At 34.0% G+C, this 23,359-nt stretch overlaps 1 protein-coding gene across 1 annotated transcript in view; it reads right to left on the bottom strand.

Moving 5' to 3' along the window:
• The window catches only part of LOC139528806 (uncharacterized), a 53,160-nt gene that overhangs the window by 3,723 nt on the left and 26,078 nt on the right, over positions 1 to 23,359 (bottom strand). Inside the window, exons 16-29 of the mRNA XM_071325011.1 lie at positions 21,811 to 21,968; positions 19,857 to 21,077; positions 16,794 to 16,888; positions 15,504 to 16,043; positions 14,023 to 14,200; positions 13,528 to 13,718; positions 12,474 to 13,165; positions 10,586 to 12,051; positions 5,963 to 9,177; positions 4,361 to 4,663; positions 3,443 to 3,739; positions 1,790 to 1,915; positions 1,344 to 1,488; positions 308 to 453 (exon numbers count right to left, since the gene is read on the bottom strand). Coding sequence (XP_071181112.1) covers positions 308 to 453; positions 1,344 to 1,488; positions 1,790 to 1,915; positions 3,443 to 3,739; positions 4,361 to 4,663; positions 5,963 to 9,177; positions 10,586 to 12,051; positions 12,474 to 13,165; positions 13,528 to 13,718; positions 14,023 to 14,200; positions 15,504 to 16,043; positions 16,794 to 16,888; positions 19,857 to 21,077; positions 21,811 to 21,968 — 8,773 coding nt within the window. The remainder of the gene's footprint in view (positions 1 to 307; positions 454 to 1,343; positions 1,489 to 1,789; positions 1,916 to 3,442; positions 3,740 to 4,360; positions 4,664 to 5,962; positions 9,178 to 10,585; positions 12,052 to 12,473; positions 13,166 to 13,527; positions 13,719 to 14,022; positions 14,201 to 15,503; positions 16,044 to 16,793; positions 16,889 to 19,856; positions 21,078 to 21,810; positions 21,969 to 23,359) is intronic.

Here is a 23,359-nt window from a genome sequence, read left to right as displayed (position 1 = left end):
TATCAAATATACGAAATATAAGGTCTTAAAAATGCAAATAATGTTGTATTCTCCCAAATCATATGAAACATCTTTTAAGTACATCAAAAGATCATAAAAATGGTTTGATATCCTAACTTTCATAAACATATGTACCAAGGAACAAATTTTCTATATTGAAAAAATGTACACACGCGCTACTTGTTGTTGTTGTCAGTCATTTGATTACTTTATTGTTGTTTGCTTAAAGTCTAGTGGAATTAAGTATTTCATAAAGTTCCAAACTCAAAACCATGTCAAAAATTAACAATTTATAATTGTGACTTACAGTTATCCCAATAAACAAGGACAGGAATCTCTGTGTTTGAATCAAATAAACTGCTGTCAAACTTTACATTGATACTGATTTCTGTCAAGCTTTCTACTGAAGTTGATGGTGATAAGTAAAACATCAATCCAGCATACTGCTTCAGTCTGGAATTAAAAAAGCAGATTTTATGTTAGTCAGTTTTGATTCTCATAACCAACATTCTAATGCATATGATGTAACACCATTTGTAACATTCATTTTGAATGGATTATGTCACCTATATTCATGGCATCAATTCACAACTTTCACGCAAGTGTAGACAACATATGACAGATTTTAATTGTATGATATGTTAGTTTCATTAGACTGGAGATAACTATATTGTGTTTTAAGCTCTGATTTGTTGGTCCTTAATACTAGTTACTTGTACCAAGTCAGGAAGTTCACAGTATTAAATGTTTGCCTTCATTTTATGTGTTAGAGCTTTGTATTCGATAAGGTATTTTCTGTTTTGAATTTTCTTTGGAGTTTGGTATTTTTTTATTTTACTTGTAAAGTAGTATTTAGGTAAAAACAAGAATGTGTCCACAGTACACGGATTCCCCACCCTCACTATCATTTTCTATGTTCAGTGGACCGTGAAAGTGGGATAAAAATCTAATTTGGCATTTAAATTAGAAAGATCATATCATAAGGAACATGTGTAATAAGTTTCAAGTTGATTGGACTTCAACTTCCTCAAAAACTACCTTGACCAAAAACTTTAACCTGAAACTTGCACTTTCATTTTCTATGTTCAGTGGACTGTGAAATTGGGGTCAAAAGTCTAATTTGGCTTTACAATCAGAAAGATCATATCATAGGGAACATGTGTACTAAGTTTCAAGTTGATTGGATTTCAACTTCATCAAAAACTAATAAACTACCTTGACCAAAAACTTTAATCTGAAACGGGACAGACGAACGGACGAACAAACAGATGGACGCACAGACCAGGAAACATAATGCCCCTCTACTATCATAGGTGGGGCATATAAAAAAACAGATAACTAACCTTTGTCTAAGAAATCTAGAGGTATCATTCTGTCTAGAAAGAGGGTCTATAAGATATCTAGTATATTTAGCTGAGGCTGCAGTTCCATAATCAGCTGTTACATCTGTTTGGTTCAATATTCCTGCCAATAGTGTCACATTTATACCTAAAAACAATATACAATTTTTTTTTTTTTTAATTCAATAAAATAAACATCATCAATAATTGACTAAAACAAAATTATATTTAAATGGAGCCACACCCTCCTTTCCTGTTATTCAGAGGAGGTAGTGATATATGTGCCAACCAGGAAGACTTTGAAAGTATTCAATAGTTTGATAAGTTAAGAATAAATGTTGGAATGTGCCAAATCATATTCAAATTATAGGAGAATGTATGTTACTTTTTTTTTGGCAATGTTTAAAGTTAGTTAAACAAATATAATTCAAACAACATTTCCACCATACCTTTGATAATAATGTCAGCAGATACTTTGGTTGTAGCATCTAGTAATTTTATTTCTCCATGAAGCTTGCTACTTTTACGTTTCCTTTTGTCTGGTGTTCCCAATTCCAAATCAGAATCTTCAGTGCCTAAAAAAAGCAAATGAATTCAGATTTAACAAGTGAAACTGCGAGCTACTGCTCACTAATGATACCACGCCACAAGTGGATAATATTAATAGTGTAAAAATATGCAAGTGCTCGGTAAACAGGAAGTTGTAGAGTGATGAATCTGAAAACAAATCACACGGTATAACTGACTCATATAAACCCTGAAACCAAATTTCAGAAATCCTTGCATTGTAGTTCCTGAGAAACATGTGACAAAAATTTTCAAATTGTCTATCATGTGTAAAATCATACAAGTGTTCGGTAAACAGGAAGTTGTCGAGTGATGGATCTGAAAACACATCACATGGTATAAGTTGACTTATATAAACCCCGAATCCAAATTTCAGAAATCCTTGTATTGTAGTTCCTGAGATTAAATTAGATGAAAAATATTCATGGGATGGACAGACTGATGGAAGGATGGATGGATGGATGGACAGACAGAGGTAAGACAGTATAACCCCCTTTTTTTAAAGCAGGGGTATAATAAAGCAGGGGTATAATTATAGATTTATCAATGTTAATTTCAAATTTCATTAAAAAGATTTTCAAAATAATAGACAAAACTTGCATTTTACCCTTATGTTGTATTTTTAGCCATGTTAGCCAGCTTGAATTGTTTAGCAGGAGGGGTTGAACTAGATATACCAATGATGACTGTGGCCAAGTTTTGTTCAATTTGTTTTAGAGGGAAATATTTTTGTAAAAGTTACCAAAAGATGATGAACACAGGCCCCAAGTGATGAGAAAAGCTCACTTGACCAGGTGAGGTAAAAAGCCAAGAAAAGTATATTTACACATGATATTCAATACTCACGTTTCACACATAATGGGTTAGAGTAAACAGAGATCTCCCTAGAGAATACAATGTCACATAGACACATGATATTCAATACTTACGTTTAATGCATAATGGGTTAGAGTAAACAGTCAATGACAGATGAGATCTCCCTACAGCATACAATGTCACATAGACACATGATATTCAATACTTACGTTTAATACATAATGGGTTAGAGTAAACAGTCGATGACAGATGAGATCTCCCTACAGCATACAATGTCACATAGACACATGATATTCAATACTTACGTTTAATGCATAATGGGTTAGAGTAAACAGTCGATGACAGATGAGATCTCCCTACAGCATACAATGTCACATAGACACATGATATTCAATACATTTTTTTACTTACGTTTAATACATAATGGGTTAGAGTAAACAGTCGATGACAGATGAGATCTCCCTACAGCATACAATGTCACATAGACACATGATATTCAATACTTACGTTTAATGCATAATGGGTTAGAGTAAACAGTCGATGACAGATGAGATCTCCCTACAGCATACAATGTCACATAGACACATGATATTCAATACATTTTTTTACTTACGTTTAATACATAATGGGTTAGAGTAAACAGTCGATGACAGATGAGATCTCCCTACAGCATACAATGTCACATAGACACATGATATTCAATACATTTTTTTACTTACGTTTAATACATAATGGGTTAGAGTAAACAGTCGATGACAGATGAGATCTCCCTACAGCATACAATGTCACATAGACACATTTGCCAGGTTCCAGGTTGAAGAAGGTGTTCATTTTAGCCGCCTTCATAGTCTCATTATTCCAGGTTGTATTTGCAAATTCTCCAACTGAAGCATTGAGTGGCGTCTCATCAATCCAAAGCTTACCATCTCTGATGAAGGCTTTCTTAGATTCTGTGATACCAACCATAATTCTGGGGAAGACATCATCTGTACCTGGGGAAGATCCTATCTCCCATTCTGTAAAATAAAGCTTGTAGTTAATAGGTATCTAAATAATTCTGGGGAAGACATCATCTGTACCTTGGGAAGATCCTATCTCCCATTCTAGAAAATAAAGCTTGTAGTTAATAGGAATCTAAATAATTCTGGGGGAAGACATCATCTGTACCTGGGGAAGATCCTATCTCCCATTCTGCAAAATAAAGTAAAGATAAGTTTGAATTGTTCCTCCTTTCGCCATGCTGGACTTTTATATCCATTCAGTATACCATATTTGACCATGTTTAGAACAAGGTCGTCAGTTTAAAATTATGTATAATACGCATTCTCTATTACCATCTATATATCTTAGGTATAACAGTGTGCAGTATATGCAGCCAATGACGGTAATGTGAAATTTATAATCAATCAAATTGAGTAATGAATTTATGAAATTTTATTCATTTACCTGTCTTGTCGCAGCATGCTAACCTTAAGGATAAATTATCCTTCCATAAAAAAGACAGAAGCCAAGCAAACTTTGATAATAATTTTCCTGATACAATGTGTAGTAAAATGTACACAATTATACTTTTATCTACACAGTATTCATAAATAAGTCTTAATTCATCACTCTTAATAAAATGTTTTAATACTTACCATAAAAAGCAACATCCTCTTTGCCTCCCTCCCATTCCAAACCAATATCATGTTCTTCTGCTGTAAATATGGTATCATCTACAACATCATCACTGTACATGTATGACAAGGTGACATTACTGACATCTGGTGGCATGATCTCCACGGTAACGTTACAGGAATCCTGGGACGTCAGACCGGCTGAGTTAACAGCTGTCACAGTGAGGTAATAGATATGGTCGTGCATGAGTTTACCCCGCAATCCATCTACCTTAATCTTCTTACTGAATCCAACAGAAACAGGCGGCTTGATGTCAGATTTACCTGGAAAATAAGTGTAACATATATCAATTTCAGACAAAATATAAGTTATTGATGACATCAACATGTCATAGAGTATATTATTTTTTTTGTATGGAGGTGGGTTGTCACTGCTTTTTCCTTAATTATCAACATAAAATACCTGACAGATCTTTATTGGAAATTCGATTTGTGTAAAACAGATCAAATTTATTTGTTGAATGGCAAAGCATTAATGGAAACTGTATGCATATGCAGTGCTTTAACACTTGGTTCAGTAATTATTTAAGTCTTGGTCTGAGTGCAGACAACAGGTTGACAGTCAAAATTATGTAATTGCCAGTGCCCTGAAACTTTTCCAAGGGGAGATAACTTAAACATTCTACTTGCTTCTGTTTCAATTTGTATAATATAATCCACAATGTTTCAGGGGGAGATAACTTAAACATTTTACCTGCTTCTGTTCTAATTTGTATGATATAATTCATAATATTTAAGGGGAGGTAACTTAAACATTTTACCTGCTTCTGTTCTAATTTGTATGATATAATTCATAATATTTAAGGGGAGGTAACTTAAACATCTTAACTGCTTCTGTTCCAATTTGTATGATATAATCCAGTTTCAAAGGGAGATAACTTAAACATTTTACCTGCTTATGTTCCAATTTGTATGATATAATCCACAATGTTTCAGGGGGAGATAACTTAAACATCCTACCTGCTTCTGTTCCAATTTGTATGCTATAATCCACAATGTTTCAGGGGAGATAACTTATACATTTTACCTGCTTCTGTTCTAATTTGTATGATATAATTCATAATATTTAAGGGGAGGTAACTTAAACATCTTAACTGCTTCTGTTCCAATTTGTATGATATAATCCAGTTTCAAGGGGAGATAACTTAAACATTTTACCTGCTTATGTTCCAATTTGTATGATATAATCCACAATGTTTCAGGGGGAGATAACTTAAACATCCTACCTGCTTCTGTTCCAATTTGTATGCTATAATCCACAATGGTTTAGGGAAGATATCTTAAACATCCTACCTGGTTCTGTTCCAATTTGTATGATATAATCCACAATGTTTCAAGGGGAGATAACTTAAAACATCCTACCTGGTTCTGTTCCAATTTGTATGATATAATTCACAATATTTAAGGGGAGATAACTTAAATATCCTACATGGTTCTGTTCCAATTTGTATGATATAATCCACACTATTTAAGGGGAGATAACTTAAACATCCTACCTGGTTCTGTTCCAATTTGTATGATATAATTCACAATATTTAAGGGGAGATAACTTAAACATCTTACCTGCTTCTGTTCCAATTTGTATGATATAATCCACAATGTCCCCTACATCTTCACTACATTCCCAGTAAGCTCCCATACTACTGTTAGTACCCTGGTATGCAGTCGGTTCCTCCATGGAGTTGGAGGGATCCACACATCTCACATACTGTAAGTCTGGAGGAGTTGTGTCTACCATAATTCCCTTTGATTGAACCACAGTTTCCTGTCCAGCAATGTTAACAGTTTTAACATTGTAATAGTATGTGGTGGCATTGAATTGATTACCGTCGGTAGAACTGTAGTTTGACTTTTCCACTGTAGCCGCTATAAGTGACAGGTTTCTAACAACAATATCGATTATCTGGAAATCTTCTGTGTGTTTTTCTGTACATATCTTTTCACATCCTATATTACAACCTGAGGAACACTGAATACAAAATGTACTATACAGAGTCATTGGAGAGATGGAATCAGTGCTGTTTGTAGAATCTGATATTCCTACCCATAATTCCTTTATTTGACTTTCTCCGTCATAAAAAGCTGTGCCATACACACATTTCATACTATCAACTTTAGGCAATGGTATTTTCAGACTTGTTATAATAGCTTCTCCAACGAAAGGATCCATAATATTTTCAATTGGTGGAAAATAATTATCTTTATTCCAAGTATAAAGTCCAGAGACAGCAAAGTCCTTAAACTGTATCCCATTAAACTGGACAATAGTTTCTCCATTGAGAAAGACCTGTATACTCCAAGTTGTAGTAGTAGGAGTCGAGACCTTTTCAAGATTGACAATAAAGTTGTTATAAGTCACAGTCGGGTCAAATTTCAGTTCAACTTGTCGTGTGATTGTTTTATACTTGTCTCTTATCCATATGAAGCCATACCATTTCCCATTAAACTGGTACCCAGGGATATGGAAGCCAACACCATAATGATCTAGAAGTTCAGTACCAGGATCGTTTGATCCATTCAGTTTTATATTAACACCATGACCTTTTGTTGTTTTTATTTGGTTAGCCATTACTTGATTCAATGTTGTTGTATAGAAACCTGTGACATTTTGAGAGTTTGCAGCTGTGCCACTTAATCCATTGTGAGTTGTATTCTCTGCCATCTGATCGTCAGCAATCAAACCTGTGGAGTCAGATGTCACTTCTGTAAACATCTTGCTTCTAGTTGTACTGGTCATTATTGGGACAGCTATGGAGTTTCCAATACCTTCCATTAAAACATTGCTGTCATTATCTGGAGGACTGAAAACAAAATCTGAGAACACACTATCAAAATTAGAAGCCAGGAACCAGCTAGTTACCATCTGGTTCCCAGATGCAGCTTTCAGTGTGGTACTGTAGTTACCCTCTAAGATCTTCTGAGAGGATAATTTTACACCTCCTTTTATAATGTGCTGTAACTGATCATCATGGCGAATAAACAAGGATAATGTGTCGTCGTTATGCACTACACATTCTGAATCAAAGTCTAATCCTATTGGTTCTATCTGTACTGGTGAATGGAATTTTGGGAAGACTTGAACTTGTCTTGGACATTCTGATGCCTTCTCTGTATGAGCTATCCCAATCATTCCCTCCATCTTGTCTGTAGAGGACTGGAAGGTTATGTCAGATTTCCAGTCAGTTCCCATTTTGACAGCCCCAGGAATAGGTGGTGTTATATCTAACCGTACTGGAGGTGACCTGACTGTCGTCTTCAGTCCAGCTCCATTTATAGCTGTAATAGTAATTACATAGGTAAACGCGTGGTTCAGTCTTAAATCGTAGAATTCAGTTTGAAGGTCACTAGTTACCTCAGTTGATCTTATAACAGAATAACTACCACCAACGCCATCTTCTGGGAGTTTTCCTTTATCATAACATGTAGTTCCAGAATACATTTTTACTTCATACTTGTGTACAGAACTTTCAGGGTCCCTAAATTCAGTCCAGGATATTTCCAGTCTCTTTGGATCAAAAACATATGCAACATTTGGACCAACTCCACCAGGCAGATATAATTCTCCAGCTGAAGGGGGCGTGGCATCTATCATTAAGGAGGGTCCATAAGATCCAATACATCTTTGTGTAGAATCAGTGGCTATTACTGCAACATAATACTGATGACCATGAATTAAGGTCAAATTCTTTATTTCAGTGAAGGTATCAACTCCAACATCATGTAGAGGAACCACATCAAAGTCAGGAATATATTGTTCATACTGTTTACAGTTAAGTGTTATATTTGGCAGTTGTATTGGTTTAAATGTAGAAACACCGACTCTGAATTGATCGATGCCCATATCAGCTTGGAAGCCACTCCAGGAAACATATAGTTTATCAGTGTAAGATTGTACTGTACTATACTCTACTAATCCAGGGAATATCTCATCATGGTAGCCTACTTTAATTCCGTTAGAACTTTCTTCCTGGTAACTGCCAGCATTACTGTAGCCTCTTACTGTCATATAATAGGTTACAGTTTTAGAGGTTAAGTTCATGTTTTTGAATGAATAGGAGGTGTTCAGTCCAACATCAACAAAGTAGTGTACATTGCTCCTGGTTTTAGCATATCTTCTGTCAGTACCTATAGCTACTTCATACTTTCTGATCTTCTGTGTTGGATCACGAGACTTGGCATCTCCAAAAGGATCCCAGTTAACAAATAATTCATGTATAGATTCCTGATAAGTTAAATCATCTATCTCCCCATCCCTAACTGTCCCTGGAACAGGTGGTTCTATCTTTACAGCTATCCCATCAGACCTAGCAATTCTTGTCCTATTTAGAGCATCAACTGTTCGGATGATATTAATATAAGTAAAGCCATTGGTCAGATTCATGACATCAGAGTAGAAATGAGAATTAGCTGCTGACAAGGGGAGGTAATCCTGTAATACATTTCCTTCAATGTCCTCGACAGACCATTCGGCAGATTTAATCTTACATCTGTCTGAATACTTCCAATAACCTTGAATGACATTCAATGACGTCTGGTAGTCCTCATCTTTAAGACTGGTTCCATCAATTACAGTAAGCTGAGGTACCAGACTTACAATAACAGGGTCAGAGGTCACCTGGTTATATAATCCAGCTTTGTTAAATGCCCTCACTGTAACTGTTACATCACTACCATCATCCATATTTAAGTAAGGGATCAAAACCTTGTCTTTAACATCTATTGACGAGAAATCTTGGATATTTGTTGTCCTTCCATATGCTCCAATGGCGGCTTCATACCTGAAATCAGACAATACAAGAGAGCACTATTTAGGCCAACATTAAAAATATCTTTGTTTACCCTCTCCCGACAGAGGTTGTTAGGGTATGGGTAGGTAGGTAGGCAAATTATTTTATTTTATTCCTTGATATGGTTTTCTATATTAAATTTGTACAAAATTCAACAGGTAAGGCTCAAGTCAAGATAAGTGGGGTATTCCCTGTATTCTAATTCAGTGTACACCCCAGTTTTCTGGTTAAAAAAAACAGTATACAGGGACCTCCTTTCTTTCCTATTCATTTAATGTAATGAAATCTGCAAAAGCACACATTCTACTGTTTTTTAGTTAAAAAATCAAGCTTATTTCAAGTCTAATTTGATGCATAACTCACAACAAAACAATTCCTTTGTTCACCAATTCATACCTTGATCACCAATTATGAGAGGAAAAAAAGATACATGTATGTTAATCCCTTGGGAATTAAAATTCAATGAATAAAAATTTTCAATAGAAGTGAACATAATTCAGTTATCAGGTTATGTTCAGTTATACCTAGATCATGCAGCTTGGTCAATTGATTCCAAAACAAAGATTTGTATGTTTTTTCGAGTTCTAGAAGAAACAAGGCTGCACTTTATATTCATGTTTTGTATTTCCTAAAATACTTTTAATAAGTATTTACGAATTCTACCGATGCAGTTATAACGCGCCCTTTTGTAATTTTCATGCCATAAATTAAAAAAGGAAACCCCATTTAAACTGGGTTTGTTTTACACCAGAAAACAGGGACGTTCCCTGTAAGCAGAGAATACATGTATCCCACACTTCCTGACTTGTGCCCAACCTGTTCAAAGACAAAGTAGATAGATTTTAAAGCACGAGTCTGACCATTTTTAATCAAATTCTTTAAGATTTTATCCTTTAAACAGGAACAGAGGTTAGACACAAAGCAAATCAAGATGCACTCAGCGGGTTGAAAGATGCTTCAGTTTTTTTTTTATTTTCAAAAAAGATCACCCTTGTACACAAACAAATCGTGTGGCAAAGCATTTTGTTTGTTTTCCTTGATTCCGAATCATGTAGACGCTTCAATGCAAAAATACCTTGACTACAGCATCGGAAAGATATCACCAATAACCAACATATCAAAAAAAATAATTGAGGACAAGAATGGCCAATAAAATTTGTTCGGGTCGCGGTGATTTTACCAGGTCGGTCGGGTGAGGGGAAACAAACAATATTTTATTTTTGGCCTTAGTTAAAAATAATTACTGTATGCTCAAGTCCTTGCAAACAGTTTTGATAACAAGTAATCATTTAAAATTTTGACAGATGAACATGACAAAATCTATCTGTAATCTACAGTCAGGACTGACTCTTATATAAACATATATTCGTTCAATTCTACAGTTGATAGTATAAATTACCTCTCAATGCCTGATTCCTCATCCTGCCATCCTTTCACTGTGAACTCAATAAAGCTAAGAGGGATCTGACAATACTGCTTCATGATTGGTTCATCCAAGTCAATACTGGTCACAATGTCAACTTTTCCATCAATGGGTATACTTCTATCCACTATGACCTTATATGGTAATGTTTTAGCCATTCCAAGTACATTTTCTAACTTGAAGATGATGTATATTTCCGTTAGATTATTGTTTTTAATTCTTGTCAATAAATCTCTGGTCCATGAACGTTTATTTGTATCCTGCTTGTGGAAGAGGGATATGTCTGTCTTTGTTTCTTCAGATCCAACTCCAACAGTAAAATTCCTTATGGTACTTTCAAATTCTCTGATCATTTCCCATTTACATTCTACAAGAGACTGGAGAACTGATATATGTCGTGTACATCTCAAATCTAAGATCTCTGGTATGGTGGTATCTACAGTAATAGAGGGAGAGGAGACAACTCTCTGGTTCCCTGCTATATCTACAGCACCAGTATTCAGGAAGAATGTCTGTCCATGTTTAAATGAGACTGATCCTGCTGGTATATAAGTATCCTTAGTTACGGTTACTGGGTGAATGTCATGCTTCCCTGGTAGAGAACCAATAGACCACCAGTTTTCATTAATGCCGAAAGCATCCTTAGACTCCCATCTGAAATCAAGTGAATCTGTTCTATTTTGATACAAACTTGTTGTGATGGTTTCCGGATTGATCTTCTCTTTTCCAAAACTGATCATTTTTATCTCAGGAGGAGTAGTATCTAATGAGAAACCATCGGAGCATGACAGGATATATTCCTCTTTACAGCGATGTCCGGTCTGTGCCCTAACTGTTATATAATACGTTGATCCCTCATAAAGTTCTGTATGGATCTGACCTCGGCCATGGGTATCATTAACTAGAACTATTCCATATCTAGTGAACGGAAGGATATCATAATAGAATGGCTGGCTGCCAATGGCCCATTCATATCCAACAATGCTACATTGCTCACTTTCAAAACCAACAAAGGACATGCCCACTGAAGTTCTGTCAATGGTAAAGTCAGCATCTTCAAGGTCACTCCTGCCATCAAAAACTTTACCGGGAATGTTATCCTTCAGAACTATGATTGGTAATGATAAATTCTTTATTTCAGAGAACATTCCAGCACCATTTTCAACTTTGACCTGGACATAGTAATATACAGAATCATTTCCAGAAGCTGGTTTAAGATTGAGATCATTCAGGATAACCTTTGGTTCGGCTCCAAATTCCAGGAAACCATTGGTTACGGATGTGTCACCGTAATAGGAACCAATGGCTACATAACTTTTAATAATGCTACTTTGGAAATCATGTGACTTCCAGGTCAAGGTTATACTATGTTGATCATCATGTTCAATGAAGCGTTTATCATCACTAATTTCCTGAGGAGCTGTCTGAAGTCCAAGATGAATCTGGAAAGTAAGAAGAAAATGTTATAAAATTTAAAGCTTGTTAACTTGGCAGAAAATATTTTGAATATGTTTCTATATGTAGGATCTATCTAGTTTTATCCAATTTACAAGTTTTGGTAAACAGCAAAATAGATGAATTGAAACCCTAAATAGCTTTTATTTTCTAAAATGTTCCCTTCAGTCTAAAGAACATATGTACCAAGTTTCAAGTCATTTTGATGCAACATGAAAACGTTTAATTTGGAAATTTGTTTAAATTTCAACTTTATTATCCCATTGGGGTTAATTCATATTCACTGCAGTATATGATTAATCTTGCAAGGAAAAATATTTGCCACAAAAAGATACTCATTTTCATTGGGAGTACAAATTTATCGCCATCTCTAATGGTTTTAATTGACTTCAATTTAAAATTGTATTACCTTATCCAGAACAGGAGGTGTAGTATCTATCATAACACCAGTTGATTCCTGGGAGGTCGGCATATCTGCATGGTTAATGGCCACTACCTTCACTGAATACTTGTGTCCACTTGTAAGATTTAAGTTAGAGAGATGAATATTTGCCGTAATATTTTTCTTAATTATTGGAAGTGTGATGTAATCTTGACCTTTTGGATAAAACTTTTGTCCTTGACCTTGGTGAAAGTCTTCAATATAGTAACGATACTCCTTCATCCCAGATTCAGGATCGTCAAACTCCCATTTCAGATTGAGGCTTGTGCCATCACTTTGATAGTGTTTTCCATCTTCAGTGTCAGACAGGTATTTAACAATGGGTGGAGTTTGGTCAATAATGAAACCATCTGATCTGATGATGGTGGAAATGGAAGCTCCGTTTTTAGCTGTCAGTTTTACATAAATATGGTCACCATGTTTCATACTCAGTGAGTAATCCACAAATTCTGTCTTTAGTCCATTGTGGAATGTTTGTGAGAGTTTATTGTTTATATAAACGTCTAGGTTGTAGGAGATAATTCCACTTTCTGGGTCACTAAATCCACCCCACATTGAGGAGACCTCAGCTGTCTCAGAAGAAAAGTTCATGTCATGTTCCTTTCCAATATTCCCATCCACAATCCATCCTTTTACAGGTGCTGTTGTGTCAATAAGTACTAAAATAAATAAACATGTTTGTTAGCTTAAGTTTAATGTTTGCAAATAAACTTATTAACTTTAATCTGATTTTGAAATTCATTTAGATAAAGGTTTTACTACAAACAGAACAAGAACACCTTTCAGTAATTCTATATACTGTAGAAACATTAATTTACGTTATTTTCAACAGCAAAGATAAGGGTCAAGTACGATTCAGTACAGTCAAGTATGGTTCAGACTGGGGTCGAGTAATGTCAAGTAAAAGTCAGACCAATTCAGACTGGTCGAGTAAAAATCAGTACAGTCGAGTACAGATATAGGCCATTTCAGACTTTCATGGTTTGTAGTGATATCATTCCCAAACAATTATATAAATTACCTCCATTAGAATATCCCTCCACAGTTTTAGGATTCAGTGCACTATTTTTAGCTATAACAGTGGAGTAATATGTCTTGTTGTGTTGTAGTGGTACGTCAGCACAGGAATCCTTCACATCACGGGAAAATGTTTTATTTTTAAATGGCACAATATCATCTCTTCCAACTTTTGTTCCTACACCCCATCTGTATCTACAATAAAAGTGGATTATCAAACTACAGATTCTGTTTAAGTTCTGACACCAAATTTATAAATACAATCTATTCAAAAATAAAACAAAAAACACTGAACATGCTGAAGAGGGAACCGTGATTCAGGGCTTGCATTGAGCATTGTCCAAATCTAAAAAAAATAGTATCTTCATTAAAGGGTATGATAAATGTCACTGAAAATAAAAGAAAATAGCAAATAAATGATTGTTTGACAAAAAACAAATAATTGATTTTGAATTATCCATGTTAACATAGAACTTCACTTATACTGCTAATTCCTTACTCGCTTAACCCTGATTCAGGATCATAGAATCCGTTCCACTGAGAACACACTTTACTGCTATCAGACTGATACTTCATGTCTACATCCATAACTTCTCCATCTAAAACATGACCAGCTACTGGTTTCGTTCTGTCTATCAAGATAGGGTTGTCACTGTGTGCTGTTTTAAACAGGTCCACTGAAAATTTAAAAAAAACAGACATAAAACGTGAACAACTACTGCAAGGTCCAATAACACAGTGATATAAGAGATAGGACAACTTTAACATGCTTTTGATTATATATGAAATAGGATTGCTGTCTAATAAACATAAAAGTTTCCACATCTCCATTTTTCATCAGCAATTGTGTTTGTGATTACCATGGATTGCGCAAGTTTCAAACAGACCTGCAGAAATTACATCATACTTTATTGAACTTTTGTGTGATAATTTATACAATCATCACATTTCAGATAAAGTCACTGTATCATGCATACCTGTCAACTGACCCGTATTCTGTGGGTGTGACCCGAGATTTTCACAATTCTGAGGGATCACCCGGAACACCCGCCGGGTCATTGAAATAACCTGGGAATTCCGAAAATGACCCGATTTCACCCGTATTTCTTAGCCTTGAGATTGATTTCATAAGTAATATTCCTTTGAAATACCGGCAAATTCGTAATTCTTCCATGAACAGGAAGTTCATCTAGCTATGTAAACTGTCAAATTAAGTGGACCATTAAGTGCATGGCTTCACTTGACAGCTTTGGTGTCAAACACACTGTTAATTAACACCAATTACCTTAGCTTTAGGTCGTAAATAAATTGCACCATCGGTTTACAAACTGAACTAGAGTTACTTCCCCTTATTTGTCACCATTCAAAATTATTCCTTATATTTACGTTTTATGGGTGAAAAAGATTAAATCATAAAAATATAAAATTCAAATACATATTGAAAAATAACTTTTCATTATTTTTATACCTTTATATAATTTTTTTTTAAAAGTTGAAAATTATTTTTTACATTTATACTTCCTTTAACTGTATTACCATATTTTATCAGTCTAATTTCCTTGTTATATGAAAAATACTATGGATAAAGGCTACATAGTCAAAAGTCTCAAACATTTAAGAAGTACATTAAATTCTAGTGTTTGATGATTGTAGTATTTTTTCTCAAAAAGTAAAGCACTTAAGACTGAGTTATACAAATTTATAAAAATCTTTAAAGTGCAAAATGAAATAATATTTAATAAGATTTAAAATGACTTAACAAAGTGATAATGCATTGATGTTTTGGTATCTTTGATATACATTATAAGAAAATGTACCATAAATACTGAAATTCAGCTCGAAAAAGTTCGTACGCGTTATGACCTGAGATTTGATTATTCAATGCAGGTCATGACCTGCATTTTCATAGTCACAGGTTGACAGGTATGTATCATGTGTATATTAATTTTATAAAAAAATGTATACCAAACATAAATTTACCATTGTTAACTGATCTTAGTCTTATCCAGACAGGTTCTCCTGAGGCAAGGTTTAAATCATCAATTACAATAAAAGTTTGGTTCTCTTTGTAATCAAACGTAGAGTACCCTCTCACATCTACATCATGTTTTGTTAGTCCTAAACCAAAATCTATGTTCTTTATCTTAGATCCAGGATCAAAGGTATCAAAATACATAGCCATCAAATTAAAATCCTCGTCAAAAACAATATCATCATCAGTCACGCCTCTGGAAAAGAAGGGCGGAGTTGTATCAACCGTGATGGGTGTGGAGTGACATACTGTTGTTACCATGGCACCACCGTGGACCACATTGTTAATAGCTTGGACTGTGACATAGTATGGACCATCAGGTAAATGTAGGTTCCTGGCATATCCTGTGTTGGTCCAGAATTTAGGACTAGACAAGTGAGCATGTGGATCAGAGAACGAGGCAATATCTGTGCCACAAACTGTTGTACCAACGGACCAAGTATATCCAAAGATACCTGTTTCATTGTCATTGAAGCCATCCCAGTTAGCTGTAATATATAATGATAATAAAGATATTAATGTACCAACAGACCAAGTATATGCAAAGATACCTGTCTCATTTTCATTGAAGCCATCCCAGGTAGCTGTAATATATAATGATAATAAAGGTATTTTAAAACCAATTATTCAAAGATTTGAACTACATCCCTTGAAAGAGCCTTTAAATCCATTTTACATAATAAATTTTTTTTTTAACCTGCTCTGATAAAATGAAGTTATAGATGAAAGGATGGGTAACTTCTCATCCTGCTTCATTTTAATATCACAATCATAATTTTATAAGTGTGGTTTTTTTTTTAAATGATGACCATCTTTAATAGTGGATAGTGGAGAATCGAAAAACCAAAGTTTAAGTATATCATCTTACTATCATTCAGTAACACTGGCAAAAAGGGTTCAGTAGTAATTTAAAGCATTTTTTTTTTTTTTCACCTTCTTACTTATATTCTAAGCTGTTAATTAAAACCAGAACTGTGAGTGAATTAAAAACAAAACTGACTTACCAGAGAATATTAGCACATATAGTCTATTATAAAAATATTCAAGAAAGTTTGGTTATCTCCCCTTATACATATTTGAATGGGGAAATATTCTGTCAAACACATCCTCCATTAGTGTTCTACTTCCGTGTACAGTCTTATCAAATTTTGTCTAACAAATATAAATTTAAAACTGATTTTTCATCCACATGTATGACCTCTTTTTGTCAACTTTATCATGTTTATAACAATAATTACCCGACATGAAATGATTGGCCAGAGTGTATAGAGTTTCTACCCCACCTTCATGTCCATTGAATACTGTGGAACCTTCAGATCCATCTATTATCTTTCTATAAAATAAATTTATGTTTAACTTACATACATTTGACATTAGTACATTGTGTATCATTTATAAAATTATTTCTGAAAAGCGCCCACTATGAAAATTACACAAGTTCACATATGGGCTATTTCAAAAAAAATGATGCCTTTCCTTTAAACCTTTGTCAGTCTCTTGTATGATACTATATCTGTAATATTTTTAGGTCAGATAATGTATTATGATTAGTTGGTCCTAACTACCAAAGATAATAGCAGTATGTGCTCTGTTTAAAAAATATAGTCCAAAATTGTACCTCAAAATGTCAGGAGTGTAACGCTTTTAGTGTGACATTTAGAAGAAAGCATGTGCATTCATTGATGATATAGAATAAATAACGGCAGATACAATACCAAACTATATCTTTCATCCAACTATTATATCTTGACTATGATTTCTTGTTCAATTCTTCCATATATTTACATTTTTATGAGCCTCATAAGGTAAGTCAAAGAAGTTTGTGTAAAAAAAAAATGTTAGTAAAAGTCAATATGCTGCCAGAAAATGTCTTTGTAGGTGAAATAACATGTTTCTGTACATCTTGCACGGTTTATTTTTTTTGTTTAGTATCATAGCTTGGCACAGGTGCATCCAGTTGACCCTGAAGTTCTACTACTGGAATATTATGGTTACAATAAGAGGACTACCCAGGTCTGTCAGGGGTGTAACAACTGGGTTAAGATGTATTTTTTTTAGAAACAATGTTGTTATAGTTGTTGTTTTTTCTTGAATTTCAGTGAACATTACCTGTTACAGTTTATCAGTAACAAACATGCCATTATTATGGCCTTCATTGCTTTTGTATGCTCAATACTTCAATGTCAGGAGTGTAACACAAAAACATGCCTGATTTCAATCTTATTAGCAAAGGTAAGTTATTGGAAGAAAAACAAGCTGACAATTATTATAAAATGACATTACTACACCTCAGCTTAACACAGAATACAAGTCTACATCATTACTTTTGAAATTTTTGAACTAAAATTGCAATTGAACTAGCTTGTTTAAATGTGTTACAGTCCTGACATACAAGTATTGAGCTTAAACAAGCAATAAAGGCCATAATAATGGCATGTTTGTTACTGAAAATATGCAACAGATGGTGTTCACACTCAAATTCCAGAAAAGAAAACCAATAATAACAACATTGTTTCTATAAAAAAAACATGAATGTTACACTTAAACTTTTTAAAGCGTTACACTCCTGACATTTTTGGGTACATTTTTGGACAATTTTTAATATACAGAGCACATACTGCTTCCATCTTTGGTAGTACGAACAAACTTATCATGATACATTATCTGACATAAAAACAGCATATATATAATATCAAACAAGAGACTGAACAAGGTTTAAAGGAAAGCCATCTTTTTTTTTAAATAGACAATTAGCAAAATTTGTAAATATGTAAGAAGTATATAATTTTTTTTAACCTGTTCTTAATTTGCACTAAAATAATATGTGAAATATAAAGACTCTACATGATTTCAGGTCAGTTTCATGTTAAAATATGGTAGCAATAAATTATGGTCAGGAGTGTAACATTTGTTACACTCCTGACAATTTTCTGATGTAGCTTATCTATAACAAAATTCAACACGATTCTTTATTAAAATAATTGTTACATCTTTACAATGTAATGAGAAAGCCGATCTGTCTTGTAAAAGTGATTTTTCTGCACACTATTCACCAAAGATTCTTAAAAATTAAAGTGTAATTTTCATTAAACATGTTAAAAGTTTGCTCTTTGCTCAGAAATTAAAAAAATATGTAATCAAATATCTAATAAATTTATTTATTTGTGAGATTGTAAATTTAAAATAGATATCATTACTGATTTTCTAAACATTCCATTAAAAAACAGGCTTACAGTTGCTGAAAAAATATGTCAGGAGTGTAACAAAAGGATAAACAAGAATGTGTCCCTGGGCAGTACACGAATGCCCCACTCTCACTATCATTTTCTATGTTCAGTGGACCGTGAAATTGGGGTAAACCCTCTAATTTGGCATTAAAATTAGAAAGATCATATCATAGGGAACATGTATACTAAGTTTGAAGTCGATTGGACTTCAACTTCATCAAAAACTACCTTGACCAAAAACTTTAACCTGAAGCGGGACAGACGGACGAACGAACGAACGGACGGACGAACAGACGGACGGACGAACGGACGCACAGACCAGAAAACATAATGCCCCTCTACTATCGTAGGTGGGGCATAAAAACAGATGTTTGTATTTTTTAAATGAAGAAAACTTAGAATTGACTGAAGCAATTGTTGTGATTAGATCATATATGTTTGCTTCCTTATACTTTTTATATAAAATTAAAGCTTTTGCAAAGAGATATAAAAACTTTTAATATAAGATATTAAAGAATACACTAAAAATTGGTGAAATTTACATATTTAAAAAAAAAACTGTTTATAAGTATAAAAAAAATTGCAGGAAAATCATTTAGTACCTTTATTGCAACAAACAAAAAAATTACATTGATATTTATATTCTTATTTATGTTTGTCAGTTGATATTATTATTTTGTTGTTTCCTTTGAAAAGTGGATGAATTCTTATGAGTAAAATGTTGTTAAAATTTTTGTTTTTATTATTTTGCATTATTACCCTTGGTAGTTTTGTAAACTTGAATGTCTCTGGATTAAAGAAAAATGATAGAAAAAAGATTAGCAATGACTTAATTTTTTACCATGTTTGTCACACTTTGGCATCATTTTTTTTGAAATAGCCCATATGTGCTACATTATGTGCCAGAGCCGTTTTAGATTTCTGCCATGGCATGGTCAGTTTGTTTTCGACTTATCTGTTTGGATATCCTTTTGGTATCTTTTGCCTATTTCTCACAGAAACTTTTTTAACATACAATTATTAAATTTTATAAAATAAGGACTTAATTCATTGACTATATTATTAATATGTTACCTGTGATTTAGTAGAGATGTTTGGTCAATACACCGTTGTGTGATTGCAGCCTTACATCCATCAAACTTTGTCTGATCAAAAGTAGCCTTGCCCACAGGTCCTGGCTCTGGAGGGGTGTGGTCTACCATGGTCCCACCTGACGACACATAACCCTTGTATCCCAGTTTATTAGTTATCCCAGCATTTAGTATGTATACCATACCATGTTGTAAATCTAAATTATGTTGTATAAAAGAACTATAGCCCACTCCGAGTCGTTCATAGTTTTTGTATGTGCCACTGATATGTAACTCTGCATTAGGCCCTTCAACAGTGGCATGGAGGTCACAGGTTTCTGAATGATGTTCGTAGTCAAAAGCAACACATTTTCTGCCAAAATTAACACATTTTTGGGCACATTCCTCAACATGATCTGTTTTACTACTTGAAATCTTCTCTGCAGTTAATTTCCCTTCTTTACCAATAGTGAAGAACTTGAGCGGGGAATTAGCCTTGGATACATTACGTTCTGTAGTCGATTTCAAAATAAGTGGTTGCCATGGAATGACCTCTGACCCTGATCCACCTTGACTTTTGGTAAATCCAACGGCCTCTAAATGAGCGTCCACTAACTCAGAATCATCAAAAACCACCACATTACCACTAATCTTGTTGGTATGACTTGTATAGGGATAGGATTCATCTATTCTACCATCAGGGAAGGTGTTATCAAATGTTTGTAGATTACACTCCGTTATACTGGAATCACCTTGGCTATTTTTAGCTTTGACTGTCCAGTAAAGGGGTATTCCATAATGTTCTTTATGTAGTTGGACAGGAGCAGTCAGAGAGCTTCCAGTCATCCCTGTCCAGTCTTGGACATTTGTGCCAGATCTGTGTGTTCCAATAGCATAAGATAATGTTATGTCACTGACTTCAGACTTAGCTGATACTTCTAAAAGAAAGGCTGTATCTGTTATGTCACGACCTTCAAGTTGTTTGACCTCACAACCTCCAGGGCTTGACCTTCTCTGACGAGGATTGGTGGCTGCAGACGATATCCTTGGTTTATTCGGATCTCTCTTCTCAAAAGGTTTGTCAAAGAGGTTTTTTTTATAAGTTGGCAGCTTGAACTTCCAAATGCAAGCATCAAATACAGTCACAGAAAAAAATATTAACCGTAATTTAGCAAATGCTTTAAGTTTCAGCACCAGTGGTACAATTTCTAGATCAAGACGAAACCTGTAATAGAGAAATCCCTTAAATATCATCAAGGTATGTAAAAAGAACTTGTTATACAAGTTTGAGCACAAACTTCTCTATAGCTTAAGTATCAAGTGTTTTTGTTACAGCCAGTTATTCTTATCATGCTTATTGAAACTTAGCCAATTCAAATTCACAGGTATAAGATAAAAAATCAAATAAATCTTTTAGATTTTCACATTTTACTTTTTTAAATGCTAATCATGGGATGTATATTCCTCAGGTATAATTTGATATGCATGTGTTTTCAGTGAAGTTTGGGATTTTAAAGAATTTCAAACAAGAATTTGTGAACATAGGACACCTTTCTTGCTTGCACTATTATTAACCATGTTCAGTGAAATGTGAAATTGGAGCCCAAACCATAATTTGTCATACAATTTTATAGTTCTTATCATAACAAATAGTAGTAAACTTTCAATTGACTGAATTTCAATTACAGGAACCTGATGTTCAATGGTTGTCGTTTGTTGATGTGGTTCATAAATGTTTTGTTTCTCGTTTTTTATAAAGATTAGACTGCTGGTTTTCCCATTTAAATGGTTTTACACTAGTTTTTGGGGGCTCTTTATAGCTTGTTGTTCGGTGTGAAGGCTGCACTTTGACCTATAATGGTTTACTTTTACAAATTATGACTTGGATGAAGAGTTGTCTCATTGGCACTCACACCACATTTTCTTATATCTTTATAGTATTCTGTTTTCCAACATACCCTATTTTAATTGGAAATTTGTTAAATTTAAATTCTGCAGTGATTGGAAATCTAGTTTCTAACAGGTGCCCCTCCAGTCTGATTCCACCATAGGCTATACCAATATCTACAGAAAGTTCTCCCCACACACCAGCACCTATATGAGGTGTTACAACTGCCTACAATACATTGTGAAATAATAGATTTATTCTTAGTTCTTTAACTATAACAACGCTAGATTACCTGTAACTTTTTATATGATCTTACCAATGACTGGGAAAAATTTCAAACATTATAGAATATTTCCTTTTCGAGGAATTAAGTGTTCACAGTGCATTTTTTTCTTTACTTTATTTATTTAAAAAATCACAAAACATTCCTGGTGGTAAAAATGGAATGCTAAATAACATATAATATTTTGTCTTGAACAAAACTAAAACTTTTAATTCAGAAATATTTACATGCATTTATTTTTTCTGATTTTTATTTACAATGGACTAAAATGTGAAACTTATTATTACGATTTCAGGAGATGTTGCATAAAAATAATGTTATCAAAATTAAAACGCTTCTTTTTTTTTCAGTTTCATTATGGTATACAAACTAGTCAGGGCTATTCCAGAAAAAAATGTAGGGGTTGGGGGGGGGGGGGGGGGGGGGGGGGGTTGGGGGGGTTGGAAGGCACTTTATTTTTATACCCATCACCCACTAAATTACATTTCATCATGGGACAACTACCCATACAATTCATTTTCAGTTTGACCCCACTAGCCATATAATTTTAAAAAGTATAAGCTAGCTTTTTCAAGTTCACAAACTAGCAACCAAAATTATATGCATTTTGATACCAGAAAGTGGCTATATTGATGACAGTATATATATATGTTAATAAGTTTTCAAATTCTTAAGTTTTTTTTTCCCTTTTGACAATATCAGATGTTTGATATAAATTATTGGTGACTAGGTTTTTTTGCGCCTGTCCCAAGTCAGGAGCCTCTGGTCTTTGTTAGTCTTGCATTATTTCAATTTTAGTTTCTTGTGTACAATTTGGATATTAGTATGGCGTTCATTATCACTGAACTAGTATATATTTTCTCGTTACATTGAAGACCTGTTGGTGACCTTCTGCTGTTGTTTTTTCTATGGTCGGGTTGTTGTCTCTTTGATACATTCCCCATTTCCATTCTCAATTTTATTTCAAGCTTAACATTTTATATTTTGTCCTGATACTCTTGGCATTAAAAATAACTTTTGTATTGCTGTTGTCTGATGCGATTTCTTTAAAAGTTGTGGTATATTTTCATTAATTTCAAATGATTTAAGTGGTGTGGACCTTCTGCATCAAGGATTTGAGAAATATTCAATTCAACTTTTATAAATTATTCTACTTGTGTTTTTAAATATTAAAATAGTCCTTTGAAGCATCTGTGAGTGCAGAAATATTTTCAACTACATGTACAGGTGGAACACTGTAACAGAATATAACCCATCATAAAGAGAGACAGGCAATAAATTCCAAAAGGGTCAATCAAACTCAAATGTGGAAAAAAATAGCTGTGCCAAGCCATTG

This window comes from Mytilus edulis, chromosome 6 (genome assembly GCF_963676685.1).
Source record: "Mytilus edulis chromosome 6, xbMytEdul2.2, whole genome shotgun sequence".
Classification (NCBI taxonomy): domain Eukaryota; kingdom Metazoa; phylum Mollusca; class Bivalvia; order Mytilida; family Mytilidae; genus Mytilus; species Mytilus edulis.
The sequence above is the reverse complement of the archived record's forward strand: the minus strand, read 5'-3'. Positions and strand labels throughout refer to the sequence as shown.